Below are 19,565 nucleotides of genomic sequence, written 5' to 3' on the forward strand. Positions count from 1 at the left end.
ATATCTGCTGATCTTTTCCTGGAGATTCACTATTTACTATAAAAACCAGATGAGGTGGTCTTATTTATCAAGTATTTTTTTTTTTTTAAAGACCACAGTGTTAAGCAGCTTTGACAACCTACATAAAGAGTTGAACAGTTATTCTTCTTCAACTATGAGATTTAATTAACGTGGTTGACCTAATACACTAAAATATCCTTTAACTGTTTTTTAAAGTCATAAACAGATCTCCACACTAGAGGAAACTCAGAACTTGCAACCCAGTATAGTTTATTTGATGTAGCTACTCTGTTGTAGTTGCAGAGGCTACTATTTATGATATATATATAACTGACCTCCCTGCTTTCTCTACTCATATCTTACTCCTACCTAATGATCTTCTATTCAGTTAGGCATTTCAAACTTTGCTCTTTTAAGGTTTGCTTCTGTATTCAAACCTTTAATACAATAGGATCATTTAAAATTATGCTAAATATTGTACTACTAACAAAACAGTTATTTCTAGAGAACTCTTCATTTTTCAACAATTAAGACTAAGCACTTCTGTTGCTTAATACTATTTTTCAGAAAGGACATATTCACTAACTATGTAAAATGGTCCTTTATGACGTGGGTTTTCTGCAAAGAAGATCCCTATATGTATGGTAGGACTATGGCTCTAACACAGCTGAGTCGATTAGTTATACACCATGATGAACAGTCCTCATTGGCCTTTAATTTCTTCAATTTTCTTTTTCCAGCTCATATGTTTTATATCTTCACAGTTATTCTTAAGAAAAATCAAATTTAAAGCTGGAAAAATGATAAAACTCTGGTTGTCCTATCACTAAAGCTAGTTGTCAATTTTTGAATGTCTTTGCAACTGGTTATTTTGGACGCAAATCTGATTACTTCAGCTTCTATCTTCTCCTTCCCTAAAATTAGGCTACCTTTGATTATTTACACTCTGTGGCTACCTCTCTGCTACCCATCTATTTTGGTCTAGTAATGGTCTCTGTATGACTCAATGATGGCTGTGTAATATGTCTAAAAAGGAAAAAATCGGTCCCCTCTCTTCCTAAACATCATTTTGGCTCCCCTTTTCTTCTATCAATATTGTACTATTCTGGTATTAAGGTTACTTAATAAAATGTTAAAAATAGTTCACATTTTATTCTCTTAAGTACAATTAATTTTCAGACAGTGACAAAGTTTAGGACAGAACTGAGTCAGAAAGCATAAATTTTCTCTCTGGAGACAAGGACAGGTTATCAAATCACCCTACACATATCTGTATAAGGCCAGCTCTATTGTGACATAAAGTGAAAAGATTTGGGGTAATCTATGCCTTTCAAATTTTAAACAGATTTTACTATTGTTAAGAAGCAATTGCGTATACTGGAATATGTTACCACTTGCATTCTCTTGTCCTAGCCCCTCTCCCTCTTCTGTTAGTTTGAATTGTTTTTATGTTTGTATTTTTATTTTTCTTTCTCTTCTTTGAAAAGAATCATCCTATTTTTGAAGTTGTTTTATATTAGGGTCAATAATGACTAAGCACTTAAGTGCCAATTTGTGGGTATCTACAACATACCAGGCACTGGATTTTTTACCTCTGACTTAATTCTTACAACTTGGCAAAACAGGCATATTACACTCCCTTTACAGATGATGAAGTTGAGGCTCAAGGAAATTATGTAACTTGCCCAAACACACAGCTAGGAAAGACCTCCACTAGGAAATGTCAAGAATTCAACCTCCTATTGTCCAACTCCAAAGACCATACTCTTTGCACTCCATGATCCCTCCATAAAAACCTTTCTCATCTATTTCAGCTAACAGCTTAGTCTTCAAGACTTGATAACTTTAAGAGGCACTAAGGCCATCAAGCTTCACCTTAGGTGGTTCATTATAATATGCTCTTCGCACAGTATTTTATGCCTTATTTATCAACTTTCAAGAAGCTATAGTGTTCTTTGATAAATGAGAAATTTCTCAAAGTAACAAGTAACACCTAAATTAGCTACTCATTATCAGATACAAGTCAAGATAAAAGTCACACAGAAATCTTGATTGACAAGATTAGCTTTTCTCCTAAATAACCACTGTAGCAATCATAATAAAAATGATAATAACGTCATCTTCTATCATTCACAGAATACTTAATTGGTCTGATATTTTCAGCTAAACTACTTACTGAACAACCCTAAATAATATCTAGGATTACTAATATACAAAAACTATCTGCCTAAAGAGGAGTATTAATCAAACCTATCCCCACAACTAATCTCTGTGTGTAGGTACAACCCAAACTGATTTATTTAACGAATGGATTTAATACCACTTTTCCTGGCAATAACCAAATTAGTTTACAAAAGGGCTGATTAAATCATTACAAAGTCTCCTAGTTAAGGGGACAAAAGCAAAGTCAACATAATGAGAAAACAAGAACTATAATCTCCTGTTTCTGTAAACTGAGAAAACGTGAAGATAAAGTGTCAAGTATGCCAGGTGGGTCTACATCCAGCTTCTCACCTTTTCCAGCTCATTTTGAACAGTCAAGCAGCCTTACTCACTTTTATCTTGCCCCCACTTTACAAATCCACATCCCAAGATATGCTTTATACAACGCCCTTTTTGTTGGGGTCAGGGTGGGATGAGGTAGGGGGAGAATTACAATCTGTAGAGATTTTTATAAACAAAGCATCCTAGTCTTTCCATGACTGAGCAAAAGTTAAACTGAAAGTACTATTTGGCTGATAACACTAACAGGGTAAGAGGAGAATAAAGTGATTCATGTGTACTATCCCAAATGTCCTGACCTGTTTTTCTTTTCTCCTTCCCCTGGCCACAGTTCAGGCCTGTGGGCGCTCCATATCTGCCAACCCTAAAAGGAGTCTTAGGCTAGACTTTCTTCTTTAGAAGTCATGTGTTAAGAGCATAATTATCTGCTCTTGGGATAGAAAATTCATCTTTCAATCACTTGCAATCTTATCACACTTGTCTGACTTAACTTTTTATTTAAGTATTATCACCTTGGGTATGTTGCTTAAAAATGTTTTCTCTCATTAAACACTAGGGAATTTTGGAGAAAAGAAGGGCATTTTATCAAGAATTTATTTAACTTTTCTAATGACTGCTTTCTAAATTCTGAGATTTAAAACATCAGTAGAAGAGTCAAGCCTTACAATCAATGAGTTAACCAAAAACAAAACAAAAAACCCTACTGACATTCTCCCAGCCCTTTCCAATTATAAAAGATCATCAATTTTATTCCCTTGCTTTTGCTGTATATTAAAGTCACAAAAGCATTCTCCAAAAAAAAAAAAAAACCATGTTTTAAAATGGTAAAACAGGTATTCCATAAAAAAGTTAACCATGTCAGTTAACAACTATCAGACAACTCTTTACAGTACAATATTAAAGTTATGAATACCAAGGGATCTTTCCAAAATGGAAGAAAAAAGTTTTAGTCCTGCATTTTCAGAATTATAATATTTGGCAAATTCAAACACAAAAACAAACAAGACTTTTTGATAGACTCTTAAATACATACTACTTACATGACACCTTGTAGAACTTTCTGGGGATCAGGGTCAAATAGCCTGTCAACATAGTGGCGACTGCTAGCTGTTACTTCCTAGAAAGTGGGGGGAAAAATTATGACATCTGAAGCCATGCAAATCACAAATTCACAGCATCACCCACATCAAACAGCTATTTAATTTAAGGCAGATGCATTAGAATTTCTATAAAAATACTTACTATATTAATCATTCTCAGAAAAGCTTGTGACAAGATAAATAAGATGGGGAAGAGAGAAGATACCTAGTTCTCACTAAAACCGTAATTAGACAGTGAGATCTTTGTGGCGATCCCTGCCAGCTTTGCCAACAGAACTGGGCATAAGTATTAAGAAGCAAGGTAAGTTTCTTAATCAACTGTTGGATGTCACCTTCATATGAACAACAGATAGGAGTATTGCTTCTGTTCAGTACCCACTAAAGGGAGAGAAAATCTGGCTCTCAGCAAGGAAAAAAGGGGAAGCACTTGATAAACAGTCCAAGAAGGGTAGTTCACAGGGAAGAGGAAGACATCCAGTCTGATGCAGAGAAGCTACGATGATAGGAAGCAGACATATGTAGGAAGAAAAAGAAAAAAAAAAAAAAAAAAAAAGGTAAACGAGTTGTCACACTTTCTGTGAGGGATTTATCAAGTCCAACAGAGTTATCTAGTCTGAGATGGCTGAGGCTATGTAGAAAGGGGGGAGTTAAACATAAAGAGCAAGCAGAGACACTTACCTCTTTTTATTTGTACTGTGGAATTTCCTCTATTATATTATTTTCTGTAATACTTTAGGGGGGCAATATTTTTTATATTTAATTTTCATTACTTAACTTTTTAAGATTTTCTTTAAGTAATCTCTACACCCAACAAGGGGTTCAAATTCACAACCCCAAGATGAAGAGCAGCATGTTCTACTGACTGAGCCAACCAGGCACCCCATTTTTTTTTTTTAAAAAGAACATATGTTTAAGAACTAGAGAAAAAGAATTTTTGTCCCTTCTGTTTCTTTCTGATGGCTGCTGAAATATGCCCCTGTACTGCCACCCATTCACAATGAATTATCATGGAGAGGAATAAATACCGCTCCATTTTACCCAGAACCCCTAATCAGAAACAGCTAATTGACAAGACACAGTGCCAGCTTAAACCTCTGAGTCACCAAAAATATCTCTGGAGAAAAACTGCATAAACTCTAATTTCCGGATAGAATTAATTCAAAATCTAAACATTTTTTTCCTATTATGAGCTTGCTACCAAAATATCCTCATAAGCAACCCAAATGCCTGCTTTTAGTATGCACTCCATTTATAAAGAACAAACAGTGGCAGCAAACAAGCAAAACTGATAGAAATACTTGTGCCCAACAGATACCATTAAAGTACCTGCTAACAGGATTTGGTTTACTGAAAATAACAGAATCAGAGAGTTAGAAGGATTCTTAATAAGTATTTGTTCCAATCCCTTAGCTAACAAATGAGGGATGGATCTTTACTCTGATGTGAGATTACCAAAGTTTAAGTAGGGATGCAAACAACAGTACAAATACATCAAAAAATAATATATCAAGAGCAAAATCCAGAGTAAAACTCAAAATAGTATTCCTATAATATAAACAATGAGTTTTGTCACTCCACTTGAACATATGTGCTTCCCTGGGTTTCCAACATTGTTAAGTCCTTCTGAGTACCTCAGACCCTTAGTTTCCCTTCTATCCAGGGACTGATCTTCAGTTTTACTGTTCCTCTTCACGTTCTCTCTCACAGCTCTGGATCTCTTGCCTCTCAATGTGGTTTGGAAAAGGTGCTTGGGTTTAAGACTTGTATCTTAAAAAACTTAAGTTTCACCCACGAACAGCAACTCTCTTTACTACTCTGTACCTGGTTCATTCAATTTTATAAGCACTGAATACCTGCTACATGCAAGGCACTGAGGAAGGCATTAAAGATTTTAAATTTAGCAAGGCATGGTTCCTGCCCTCAAGAATTAATTCTCTACTGCAATTGTGTTTACACCTTTATATTCCCTACTAGAATATAAAACAGAAGTATAAACATATATAGGCAGCACTGAGGAGGGAGTTAGTAAACTAGGAGAATCTGTGATGAAGGCTTCTTAGAGTAGTTTTGTCAAACAAATAAGACAAGGGAAGAAAGAATCAGTGTCCCAACACAGCCATAGTGCATATGAAGCCAACACATATATACCATTAGCAAGTACATACCAGTTGCTGGCAGTGAGAAAGAAGGGAGGATAGATGACATCAAGAATGTAAAACACAAAAGGCTAACCAACAGGTGGCCCATAATTGGAGTACAGATTGTCTTTTGGTCACAGTTCTATGCTAGGTGCCAAAGAAGACACAAAAGTATGTTACAGCAGAACCTTGCATTTAAGGGGCTTGTAATCTAGAAGGGTGTCAGGCATGTACACACACACAAAAAAACAATCCTCTGAGCTAACTAGGTAGCAGTGAGCTAAGGGGATATAGTCACAAATTCAATTTTACTTTGTGCTTTTGCCTAACATATTCATTGATTTGTCTGTATGGGACAGTTCTTTTATTTTACTGCTTCCCTTTATAGACTAGGCACCTCTCCCCTTTCAGCCCTCTTCTTTTCAAAAAGCAACCTGGAAATTTAAGAATTTGGGAAAGAAGTCAATTGATAAAGATAGTAAACAAACTGGCCAGGGAAAGCTTCTCTAAGAAGGTGATATTTGAGCAAAGACCTGAAGAAGATGAAGGAGTAAGTCATGTAGCCACCCAGGGGTGAAGCTGTTCAGGCAGAGAATGCCAAATGCAAAGGCTCTGAAATTGGAAGTATCTTCTGTGATCAAACAACAGGAGGCCATTATAGGTTGGCGCAGAATGAGTGAAGGAGAAAGCCACACAAAATAAGTTCAGAGAAGAGGGGCCAGATGGTAAAGAGCTACACTGTCCAATATGATGGCCACTGGCCTCATGTGGCTATTGAACATCTGAAATTTGGCTAAGAACTGAACTTTAAATTTCTTTTTCTGGGGGGGAGGGGGAGCGGGAGGAGGGGCAGAGAGAGAGAGAGAATCTTAAGTGTGCTCCGTGCTCAGCAAGGAGCCCAATGTGGGGCTCAATCCCACAACCCTGGGATCATGACCTGAGCCAAAATCGAGTTGGATGCTGAGCCATTCAGGTACCCTGAATTTTACATTTTTTAACTTTAATTAATATGTAAAATTTTAAAACCTGGATTTAAAGACTGGATTCGGTTATTAGGAAACTTTTAAGAATGTCTGGAACTACTTGGGTATGTATATCTACTTGTTTAACTGTAAACTGTATGAAACCGAAATGCCAATCAAGTATTTCCAATCAAAATTTGGCATCCAAATTGTATAAAATACACACCAGATTTTGAAGACTTGAGATAAAAAAGTAAAATAATTTAATAATTCCTTATGTTGTGTTTTGAAATAAAATTTTAATACATTAGTTTAAGTTAGATATATTAAGATTAATTTTTTCTTTTTACTTCTAGAGCATGGCTGCTAAAAACTTTAAAATTATATGTGTAGGTTAAATTAGTTTTCCACTGGATAGGGCTGGGATAGAGCCCTGTTAGTCACTGTAAGGATTTTGCTTTTTATGGTTTGAATTGGGACGCCATTAGAGTTTCGGGAAAAGAGAGACATGAACTGACTTGTTTTAAAAGGATCACTCTGGGGGTGTCTGAGTGGCTTAGTCAGTTAAGCCTCTGACTTCGGCTCAGGTCATGATCTCGCGGTTCATGGGTTCGAGCTCCACATCGGGCTCTGTGCTGACAGCTCAAAGCCTGGAGTCTGCTTCAGATTCTGTGTCTCCTTCTCTCTCTGCCCCTCCCCCACTCACACTCTGTCTCTGTCCTTCTCTCAAAAATAAACATTAACAAATAATAATAAATAAACAAAAAAATAAGTAAATGGATCACTCTGGTTGCAATCTTAGAAACAGACAAACGCATGGAAGGGGATGGAGGACAAAAGCAGGGAGACGAGTGGGAGGCTGTTTCAGTATCAGAAATGCTGTTATTTCAGAGAGATGATGGTAGCCTGGACTAGGACAAGAGTTTTGAAGGTAGTAAAGTTCACTCAGATTCCAGATAAACGTTGAAGTTGAAATGACTACCAAATTGGATATGCTGTCAGAATAGATATGGGCTATGAAAGAAGAGAGGAGCCAAGAGTAACATTTAAGGTTTTTTGCCAGAGTATCCAGAAAGATTTGAGGTGTCAATTAATGAGCTAAGTACGACTGTGAGTGATGCAGATTTGAGAAAACCAAAAATTCAGTTTTGAATATGTTAGGTTTGAGAATTTTACTAGCCATCCAAATGAGAATGTCAAGTTGGCAGCTGGATATAGGAATCTAGAATTTAGGAGAGAGTAGTGGGCTAGAGATACAAATCAAGGAAGTGTCAGCATGTGAATGGGATGAGTTCACTAAGGGAGTTCACTTTACCATGGATAAAGCAAGGTCAGAAGAGCGAATGCTGGAGCACCTGGATCAAGAAGAATTCCCCAAATGAGAGAATGTTTCAAGGAGAAAGTAATCAAATATCCCACATATGAATAAAGTACAGCATAAGATGATGACTAGGGCCTGATACAAAAATATGGAAGTCATCAGCAACCTTGATAAGAGCAGTAGAGGCAGACTGGTGAAGCCAATGACCACTTGAAGAGGGCATAAAAGAAAACAGGAAAAGAGGAATTAGAGAAAATACAACTCTTTCAAGGAGTTTCATTTTGCAAAGGAGAGTGAAGAAACAGACTAGTAGCTAGAGGGAGAAGTGGAGTCAGGAGACCATTTTTTTTAAAGATGGAATTAATTAGAGCATAGTTATTCACTGATGAAAAATCTTTTTTAATTTAAACATTTTTAATGTTTATTTTTTAGAAAGAGAGACAGAGCATCAGCCAGGGAGGGGCACCAAGAGAAGGAGACAGAGAATCCAAAGCAGGCTCCAGGCCCTGAGCTGTCTGCATAGAGCCCAATGTGGGGCTCAACCCCACGAACTGTGAAATCATGACCTGAGCTGAATGAAGTAGGACACTCAACAAACTGAACCACTCAGGCGTCCCTGGAAACTTTTTTAATAGAGAAAAAATATGCTGCAATGAGGCAGGAGAACTTTTGGAGCAATGTTCATGAATAATTGAGAGGGAACAAGATTTACTGACCAAGTAGAACATGGAACGTATAATAACTAGAGAGAATTAAGAAGATGGATATGGCAGTGAGCGCTTGTCTCTAATTACTCCTATTTTTTGAGAGTAAAAAATGGTGAGAGTGGGTGGGGACGTGGGTGGTTTGAAGAAAGGAGGAATAAGAAACCGAATGGGCCAGGAAAATGTACCAGGATTGCCAGGCAGCACTAGCCTTCTTGAGGTTCATAATTATGAATTTAAACTATGACCAGTCAGCATGGCTCTTTTTTCCCCAGCAACATTAAAATGTACAGAAGTAGGCATGAAAAAGAGAGCTGAATTTAACCAGGGTTGGAATTTCATCACTCAAGGATGACAAAGCTAGGGGAAGGGGTCAGCTGAGTTGAAGATATATACAGTTGTGATTGTAATGATGGATCTACTGAAGGCCAGTAAAAGAGTGGTAGGACTAACAGACTCTAGATAACAAATGGACTCAAGGATTGTTGACAATGGAGCAGTGGAAGGAGTGGCTTGGAAGGACAGAAGGTGGTGGCTAGGATACCTGAAATTGAGATTATGGACGAACTTTAGTTATCAAGTCAAGGTCTAGGAAATGACCATGGGAACAAGTACCTCAAGGCAGGATGGAGGATATGGTCATTGGGGAAGCCTACAGCTTAAGAAAAATTATCTACATAGGCAATGAAATTTCCATATTTCCATAAATCATCACACAAGTAGTTCTAGAGAAAGTGACTGTGAGCCACGAGCTAAATCTTAAAGAAATGAAGGAGAATGAGCCTATAGATGCACAACAAGGTAGAGTCAGAGAAGATACAGATCAGGACTATTTAGAGAAAAGGGAAAGACAGGGGTCTGAAAAGAGCAATGAGGAGCAAGTCTATTTCCATCTCTAGAGATAGAGGGATATCAAAGACATGGAAGGAAAAACAGCCACCAGCTGAAGTTTACAAAAGAAAGCTGGGAAAAAGTGTCACCAGAGGAACTCCCAGGTCAGTCTAAACAAAAAAGATGAAAGAAATGTTCAGAGAAGCAGCAGGAGAAAGACCAAGGGATGTGGATAGAAAACTAAAAAGACAGTTATATGGGCATACGGAATGACCCCAGACACCTGGACTTTTTGTGGTAGTTAATGTAAACAGATATAAAGAGCTTAATCCTGATGATCTCAAGGGAAAAAGAAGTGTGGCTATGATACTGGGGAGGAGTGGAAAGAGCTTTGGGGCTCTTCTTCATTCTTGCCAACAACAGTGCAGGGAGGGACAGTTTGATCTGGGCACTCCTTATTTACTCCAGAAATAGGAGAAGCACTGGGGTTCCTTCTTCCCTCCTGCCCATAGAGATAAGAGGATTAGGAGGGTTTCTGATGTCCTGTCCTTTCAAGATGTGACTTCACTTTCAATTCAAAACACCAATGCCCTTTTAAATTGCTTCCTGTAACTTCCGGTAGCTAAACACATGGTGAATCTTCCATTCCTCCAACTGACCGAGTGAATGTGCCAAGCAGCCAACTAAAGCTCAGGATACAGTCTGTGCCCATAAAGGAGAGCAAAGCTAGCCAGGGTCAGACTGTGACCTCCGCGATTTGGCACAAGGCTTCAAACAAATGACCTAACAAGTCCTTAAAAGCTGGATCTGAACTCATTTTATGCATTCAAAGCTGCAGTAAAGCTACTACAAATGTATATATAAAACCCCTGTTGCATTTTATACTTACTAGCACTCCCTGAAATTATATTACATGAAAAGGTACATTGGGTACCTTTAGCAGAAAGTTTGTAGATACCAAATTTGTGAATCAGAGTTAATTCTAAGAAGAGTTGAATCCACCGTGTGTACAAACAGGTATTAATCATTAAAAAGAAAGAGAAGCCTGAAGCAAATTTCTTTTTGTAGGAAAACAAAAACAGAAACAGGTAATAAGCTGCATTCCATTATGGAGAAGTACTAAGGAAAGCAATTTCCCTTTTATTAGGGTGACCAACTATGACAGACAGCCTCTAAGATGGCCCCCAATGATACCTACCCCCTGGTATTCAAACCCTGTGAAATGTGTTCCCTTGAGTGAAGACTGGACTTAGTAACTTGATTCTAGCAAACAGAATGCAGTGGAGGTGATGGGATGTCATTTCAGAGTTGGGGGTGTGTACGTGTGTGTGTGTGTGTGTGTGTGTGTGTGTGTGTGTGTAAGGCCAGCTGCCATGCTGTGCTATGGAGAGGCTCACATGGAATGGAACTGCAGGAAGACCCTAGCCGTCGGCCAGCAAGGAACCGCAAGTGCCCACATGGAACGAAATCCTGCCAATAACCATGTGAGTGAGCTTGGAAATAGATCCTCCCTCAGTTGAGCCTTCAGGTAAAACATGGTTCCTCCTAACACCCTGACTGCAACCTCTCAAGAAACTTTGGGGCAGAGGTACTGACTAAGCCACACCTGAATTCCTGACCTACAGAAATTGTGAGATAATAAGTATAAGTTTTAAGCAGCTAAGTTTCAGGGTAATTTGTTACACAATACAATAAATAACTAATACACCTTCAATTTTTTCATCCAAAATAGGATAATTTTAAAGAGTGAACGAGAGCACTATTAATCGTTATCACAAAGTAACAAACATAAACGAAGAGTGCTAGAAACAAAGTAGGCTGTACGATCATCCTACTTTTAATCCTTCTTTAGTAGTACCTAAGAGGAAAAACTTAGAGATACCTCAGAAAACTGGCCAGACAATCCTGAAAAGGCAAACTAAAACAGTCTCTAATTACCCTTCTGAATAAGACACAGACAAGGCACTTTCTCACAGCACTGCTGAAGCCTATAGGTAATCACAGAAGACATTTTTCTGCTGCCTCTCTGAAGCCTTTGAGTCTGCCCCACCCAGCTGCCACACTCTCCAGCTTCCTTGCTGAAGCCAGCGGACACACAATCCACACAGGGAACATCTCGATTGCCTCGCCCTGATGACCAAGAAGGGTGGCTTTCCAGAGCAGCACAGGACTATACAACTGGATAGAGAGCTCCTGGCAGGCCACCACCCCCAGGACACTGCAGAGACAGAAGGAAGACTGAAACACAACACTCTTCATGTGAAAAAAGCCTATTTGCTTGGCATAGAGCTTCAGCCTGAAGGCCAGGCATCAAATTTCCCACACACTAGAGGCTAAAAAGGTATTCCCAGGGAGACAACATACTTGTCCACCACCTGGGCCTTGGGCTCAGCAAAACTTCCCAGTAATGAGTTTATACACTTGTCTGGAGCCCAGACTTTTGCAACTGTTGCCTTATGGACACCTCTAGATCCTACGGTCTGGAGGCCCACAGGAACTACAAATGTAGCCCCACAGGACTGCATATATTTGCACAGTTGAAAAACTGCTGCCTGAAGGTCTGGCTTCCAATCAGCCTGAAACTAGGTGCTAAAAGAGATTCCTTCTCTTGGATTGCTCACAGGTCTTGGCACATCCTCAATAACAGGGGCTTATCAAGAATAAATCAGGCAGTTTAAACAATCACAAAAGTACAAGAGACAACCAAGAGCTAGTCAAGGTTGAAGGATAAGGATCAGAACCTACATAAAACCACTCCTTCAAGACTGAGAAAGGTAGCTGCTTTGCCTGACAGAAACAAGTGCAGATAATCAAACAAAATGAGGAAACAGAGAAATATGTTCCCAACAAAAGACAACAAAACCTCAGAACAAGACCTTAATGATATGGAGACAAGGAATCCACCTGGATAAGGAATTCAAAATAATGGTCATAAAAATGTTCATGGAACTTGGAAGAATGGATGAACACAGTGAGAACTTCAACAAAGCCAAAGCACCAAAGAAAAGTCACAGGGCTAAAGAATACAATAACTGAACTGAAAAACGCACTGGAGAGGTGCAAACAGCAGACTGGATGAAGTAGAAGTACACATCAGTGAGCTGGAAGATAAATCAATGGAACTCACCCAAACAGAGCAGCCAAAAGAAAAATAATCTTAAAAAATGAAAATAAGGGATCTCTGGAACAACATCAAGTAGAATAATATTTGCATTATAGGAAGTCCAAGAAGAAGAAAATACAGATAAAGACACAGCAAACTTACTTGAAGAAATAATGGCTGAAAATTCCCCTAAAGAAGGAAACAGACATTCAGGTCCAGAAAGTCTAGAGAGTTCCAAAGAAAATGAACCCAAAGACAGCCACACTAAGACATATTATAATTAAAATATCAGAAGTTAGAAATAAAGAATCTTTTTTCCTTTTTGTTTTTGAGAGACAGAAGGAGCATGAGCAGGGGAAGGCGAGAGAGAGAAACTTGAAGTAGGGTCCATGCCCAGCTCTCAGCCCAGAGTGGGGCTTGATCCCACAATGTGAGATCGTGACCTGAGCCAAAATCAAGAGTTGATCAACCGAATAAGCCACAAAGGTGTCCCAAAAGAGAATCTCAAAAGCATCAGGAGAAAAACAAATTGTTATGTTCAAGAGAAATCCCATAGGCTATCAGATTTCACAGCAGAAAGTTTGTAAGCCAGAAGGGAGTGGCTTGATATATTCAAAGGGCTGAAAGGATAAAAACCTCCAACCAAGAATACCCAGCAAGATTACCATTCACATTTGAAGGACAGTTTTCCAAACAAACAAAAGCAAAAAGAGTTTATCACTATTAAGCCATCCTTACAAGAAATTAAAGAGACTTCTTTAAGCTAAGAAAAAATGACACTAATAACAAGAAAACATACAAAACTAAAAATTCTTACTGAAAAAGGTAAATAAATATATAGTAACAATAGTGGATTAATCACTTATAAAACTAAGATGGTTAAGATAAACATGGTAAAATTAACTAAAACTACAATAATTAGTCAAGAGATACTAAAATAAAAAGATGTAAAAAGGGGCATAAAATGTAGGGTGGGAGAAAATAAAATTATAGTTTTGTAATGTATTCAAATTTAAGTTGCTATTAACTTAAAATAGATTATTACATACCCAAGATAATATGTGTGAATTTCACAGTAACCACAAAGCAAAAAACTTAGAGTAAACACACAAAATGAGAGGGCACCTGGCTGGCCTAGGTGAGTATATGGCTTTGACTCAGGTTGTGATCTTGCAGTTTGTGAGTTTGGGCCAGCATTGGGCTCTCTACTGTCAGTGCAGAGCCTGCTTTGGATCCTCTCTCTCCCTCTTTATCTGACCCTCCCCCAATTGTGTTCCCTCTCCCTCTCTCAAAAATAAATAAAACATTAAAAAAAAATTTTTAATGCACAAAATAAGAAAGAAATCTAAACACTAAAGAAAGTCATCAAACCACAAGGGAAAAGAGAAAAACAAGGACAGTGAAGAACTAAAACACAGCCAGAATACAATGAACAAAATGGCAAAAAGTACATACCTATCAATAATTACTTTAACTGCAAATGGATTAAATTCTCCAACCAAAAGACATAGAGTGGCTATATAGATTTTTTTTTTCAAAGGACACATCCATACCTTGCCAACAAAAGACTCAATCCAGAGGACAAAAACACACAGAGACTGAAAGTGAAGGAATGGAAAAAGATATTCCATGCAAATAGAAAAAGAAAACCAGTGTAGTGATTCTCTTATTAGACAAAATAGACTTCAAAACAAAGACTGTAATAAGGGACAAAAAGAGGCACTACAAAATAATAAAGAGGTCAATCCAACAAGAAGATACACCATTTATAAATATATATTCACCCAACAGAGAAGCTCCAAAATACTTACAAATATAAATAAACATAAAAGGAGAAAAAGATAGCAAAACAATACAAATAGGGGATTTTAACACCCCCCCCCCCCGGCCTTAAATCAATGGATTGATCATCCAGAGAATCAGTAAGAAAACATTGGTCCTGAATGACATATTAGACCAGATGGACTTAATAGACATATACAGAATATTTCATCCCAAAGCAGCAGAATATACATTCAAGTGCACATGAACATACTTCAAGATAGCTCATGGTAGGCTACAATACAAGACTCAATTTCAGGAAGACTGAAATTATATGTAAAGCATCTTTCTGACCACAATGGTATGAAACTAGTAATCAATTAGAAGAAAAAAACTGGAAGAACTACAAATACATAGAGATTAAACATGTCACTGAACAACTATTGGGTCATAGAAGTAACAAAAAAAATACCTAGAGACAAATGTAAACAGAAATACAACATATCAAAATCAATCAGATGCAGCAAAAGCGGTTCTAAGAGGGAAGTTCATAACAATACAGGTCCACCTCAAGAAACAAGAGAATCTCAAATAAATAACTTTATACTAAAGGAACTAGAAAAAGAACAAAGCCCAACGTTAGCAGAAGGAAGGAAATAATAAAGATCAGAGTGGAAATTAAACAAAGACTAAAAGACAATAAAAAAGGTCGACAAAATTAAGAAACAGGTCTTCAAAACGATAAACAAAATGGACACACTTTTAGTTGGACACACGAAGAAAAAAAGAGAGAAATTCAAATGAAATTAGAAATGAAAGAAGCCAAGTTACAACTGATACCACAGAAACACAAAATCATGGGACTACTATGAACAATTATATGCCAACAAATTAAACACAGAAGAAATGGATAAACTTCTAGAAATTTAAAATATTCCAAGACTGAATCATGAAGAAATAGAAAAGCAGAATAGACTGATTACTAATGAGAACATTCAATTAATAATCAAGAACCTCCCAACAAACAAAAGTCCATGATCAGAGAGCTTTACTGGTGAATTTGAGAAGATTTAACTCAAAGATTTAATATGATTCTTCTCAAACTCTTCCAAAAAACTCAAGAGGAGGAAAAGCTTCCAAACACATTTTATGAGACCAACATTACCCTGATACCAAATCTGGATAAGGACACCACAAAAAAAGAAAATTACAGGCCCAACATCCCTGATGAACACAGATGCAATAATCCTCAACAAAATATTACCCAACCAAACTCTACAATATATTAAAAGGATTATACATCATGATCAAATGGGATTTACTCCAGAGATGCAAGAATGGTTCAACATCCAATAATTAATGTCAAACATATTAAAATTAAAGATAAAAATTACATGACCATCTCAATATACACAAAAAAAACATTTGACAAAATCCAACATCCATTTATTTAAAAAAAAACAAAAACAAAAACCTCTAATATTGGTTATATAGGAAACATGCTTCAAAATACTAAAGGCAATACATGACAAACCCATAGCTAAGATCATACTCAGTGGTGAAAAGCTGAAAGCTTTTCCACTAAATCAGGAACAGAACAAACAGCCCATTCTTTCCACTTGTATTCAACATTGTACTGGAAGTCTCAGTCACAGCAATTAGGCAAGAAACAGAAATAAAAGGCATAATATTAGAAAGAAAAAATCAAAATTGTCACTACTTGCAGGCAATATGATACTATATATAGAAAATCCATAGATTCCACCAATAAACTATTAAAACTAATAAATGAATTCAGTGAACTTGTGGGATAAAAGTAATAAAAATAATGAACTATCAGAAAGAAAACAATCCCAATCATAATTGCATCAAAAAAGAATGAAAACTTTAAGGCACAGATGAAAGAAACTGAAGACACAAACAAGTATTCTGTGCTCATCAAGTGGAAAAATCAATATTGTTAAAATATCCATACTACCCAAAGCAATCTACAGGTTCAATTCAATCTCTCAAAATTCCAAGGACATTTTTCATAGAACTAGAACAAATAATTCTAAATTTTGTATGGAACCACAAAAGACCCAAAACAACCTGGGGGGGGGGGGAGGGAAACTAAGAGTTATCATGTTCCCTGGTTTCAAATTATACGACAAAGCTTTAGAAATCAACACAGTACAGTAACAGCACAAAAACAGACACATGTATCAACAGAAAAGAGCCCCGAAATAAACCCAATTCTATGTGGTCAATTAACTTCTAACAAAGAGTCAAGAATATACAGTGGGAAAGGACAGTCTCTTCAACAAATCATGTTGGGAAAACTGAACAGCTACAACACAAAATAATAAAAATGGACCACTATTAAAAAAAAATGGAACACTATTTTACTGTATACATAAAAACAACTCCAAGTAGATTAAAAACTCAAATGTACAACCTAAAACCATAAAACTCCTAGAAGAAAACATACGTGGTTAAGCTCCTTGACAATGGTCTTAGCAATATTTTTTATATCTGACTCCAAAGGCAACAGAAAAAAAATCAACAATAAACATATATGAATACATCATCCTAAAAAGCTTCTACACAGCAAAGGAAACAAAAAGGCAACCTACTAAATGAGAGAAGATATTTGTAAATCATATATTCTATCAAAGGTTAACAGCCAATACATACAAAGAACTCATACAATCCCGTAACAAAAAAAATCCAATTAAAAAATGAGCAGAGAATCTGAATCGATATTTTTCTAAGAATATACACGATGGACAACAGGCATTATGAAAAGATACTCAAAATCATTAATCATCAAGGAACGGCAAATCAAAACTAAAATGAGATATCACCTTAGAGCTATCAGAATGGCTAGAATAAAAAACAAGAAATAACCAGTGTTGGCAAGGATGTGGAGAGAGGGAATCCTTGTGTACAGATGGGAATGTAAATTGGTGCATCCACAATGGAAAACAGTATAAAGGTTCCTCAAAAAACTAAAATTAGAGCTACCACATAATACAGCAATTCCACTACTGGGTATCTAGCTGAAGAAAATATAAACACTAATTCAGAAAGATATGTGCACCCCTATGTTCACTGCACCATTATTTACAATAGCCAAGGTATGAAAAAAAAACTGTGTCCATTAATGTACGAATGGATAAAGAAGATGTAGTATATATAACTGACCCTTAAACAACAAAGGTTTAAACTTCATAGGTCTGCTTATGTGCAGATTTAAGGTACTATAAATGTATTTTCTTCCTTATGATTTTAATATTTTTTTCAAGCTTACTTTATTATAAGAATACAGTATATAATATATACAATACATGTGCTATTTGGCTGTTGATGTTATAAGTCTTTTGGTCAAAACTATACTAGTAGTAATTAAGTCTGTGGGGAGTCAAAAGTTGTATGTGGATTTTTGACTGCATGGGAGTTGTGTCCCAACCCTCATGTTGTTCAAGGGTCAACTATGTATACTATGGTATACTATGGAATATTACTCAGCCATAAATGAGAATGAAATCATGGCATTTGTGACAACATGGATGGACCTTGAAAGTATTATGCTAAGTGAGAGAAGTCAGAGAACGACAAATACTGCATATTTTCACTTATATGTGGAATCTAAAAAACGAAACAAAACAAAATAAAACCAAGACTCAGATACAGAGCATAGATTAATGGCAGGGGCAGAGGCGGGGGGAGGAGGCAGGGGACCACATGGCTAAGGGGAATCAATAAATACACAGTTTCAGTAATAAAACATATGTCATGGGATGTAATGTACAGTACAGATCATGGGAAATAGAGTCAATAACACTGTATTAATTTTGTTAGGTGACAGATGGTAACTAGACATATTGTAGTGACCATTTCACAATGCATAGAAATGTCAAAACGCTATGTTGTACACCAAAAAGTAATATTAATACTGTATGCCAATTATGCCTTAATAAATAAAAATAAATCCCCGCCACTTGGAAAAAAAAATTCTTAAGGAAGGGTTTTGAATGTCGAATTACTAAATTCCAGACTTACCACATACGGGATTTAACTTAAAAATTAAGAGAAATAAAATTGTTCAACTGCTGTTTTACAACTTGAAGTAAAACAATGAGTTTATTAAACAATGAAGACTAACAGTGCTAATAAGAAAATATTAAGCTATTTTATTTTGTTCATTAAAGTCTTGCTGTATGTACATTTCATTAAAATATAATGTTTTGGGGTGCCTGGGTGGCTCAGTCGGTTGAGCGGCCGACTTCGGCTCAGGTCATGATCTCGTGGTCCGTGAGTTCGAGCCTTGCGTCGGGCTCTCAGAGCCTGGAGCCTGTTTCAGATTCTGTGTCTCCCTCTCTCTGACCCTCCCCCGTTCATGCTTTGTCTGTCTCTGTCTCAAAAACAAATAAACGTCAAAAAAAATTTAAAAAAAAAAATAATGTTCTTTATTTCTAACATACTCAAGCATTGTGTGGCAGGAAGAACAAATGATCTGGCATTTGAAGACTTGGGTTTGAGTCCTCATTCTACTACTTACTAGCCTTGTGACTTGGGCAAAAATAAAAATTTGAGACCATTTCTTCAATTATAAAATGGTGACATTACCACATAGCTCAGAGTGTGAAACAAATGTAAAAGTACCACACAAATAAGATTTCAGGGAAATTCTATTTTCATATAAAAAAGATAATTGGTTTAACAGGTATACTAATGATTCTCTTGATTATTTATCCTCATGATTAAAGTCTAACTATCCAAAGATAACCTTTTTCTTTTCTTTTCAAACATATCTTTTTTTACCTGATGCCTTTTTCCCAGAGCACGCTAAGTACTCAGCAAGAAATAGGCATCTGAGTGCTAAACTTAAAAATCTAAACTTTCATTATTTGAGATTTTTAAAAACCATTAAAATGTATAAAAGTAATAATTTGTGCATTTCTATAACTTCCATGATAACTTTAAGTGTTAAGATGGACTCAGAGAGAATATAACAGTTAAGAAAACCAATATATAGTTCAAGAAGTAATCAATTTACAGTGTTCTTTCTCCCATACAACCAACCCAGAAGAAAAAGGGAAATAAGTACTTTATAATACCTGTTATTTGTTCATGTTACAGTTTACAAAACATTTCATAT

General features: G+C 36.6%; 1 protein-coding gene across 1 annotated transcript in view; it reads right to left on the reverse strand.

The window, feature by feature from the left end:
• Window positions 1-19,565, reverse strand: part of ARMC8 (armadillo repeat containing 8) — a 107,387-nt gene that overhangs the window by 75,202 nt on the left and 12,620 nt on the right. Inside the window, exon 2 of the mRNA XM_049628763.1 lies at window positions 3,543-3,619. Coding sequence (XP_049484720.1) covers window positions 3,543-3,619 — 77 coding nt within the window. The remainder of the gene's footprint in view (window positions 1-3,542; window positions 3,620-19,565) is intronic.

This window comes from Panthera uncia, chromosome C2 (genome assembly GCF_023721935.1).
Source record: "Panthera uncia isolate 11264 chromosome C2, Puncia_PCG_1.0, whole genome shotgun sequence".
NCBI classification, from domain to species: Eukaryota; Metazoa; Chordata; class Mammalia; order Carnivora; family Felidae; genus Panthera; species Panthera uncia.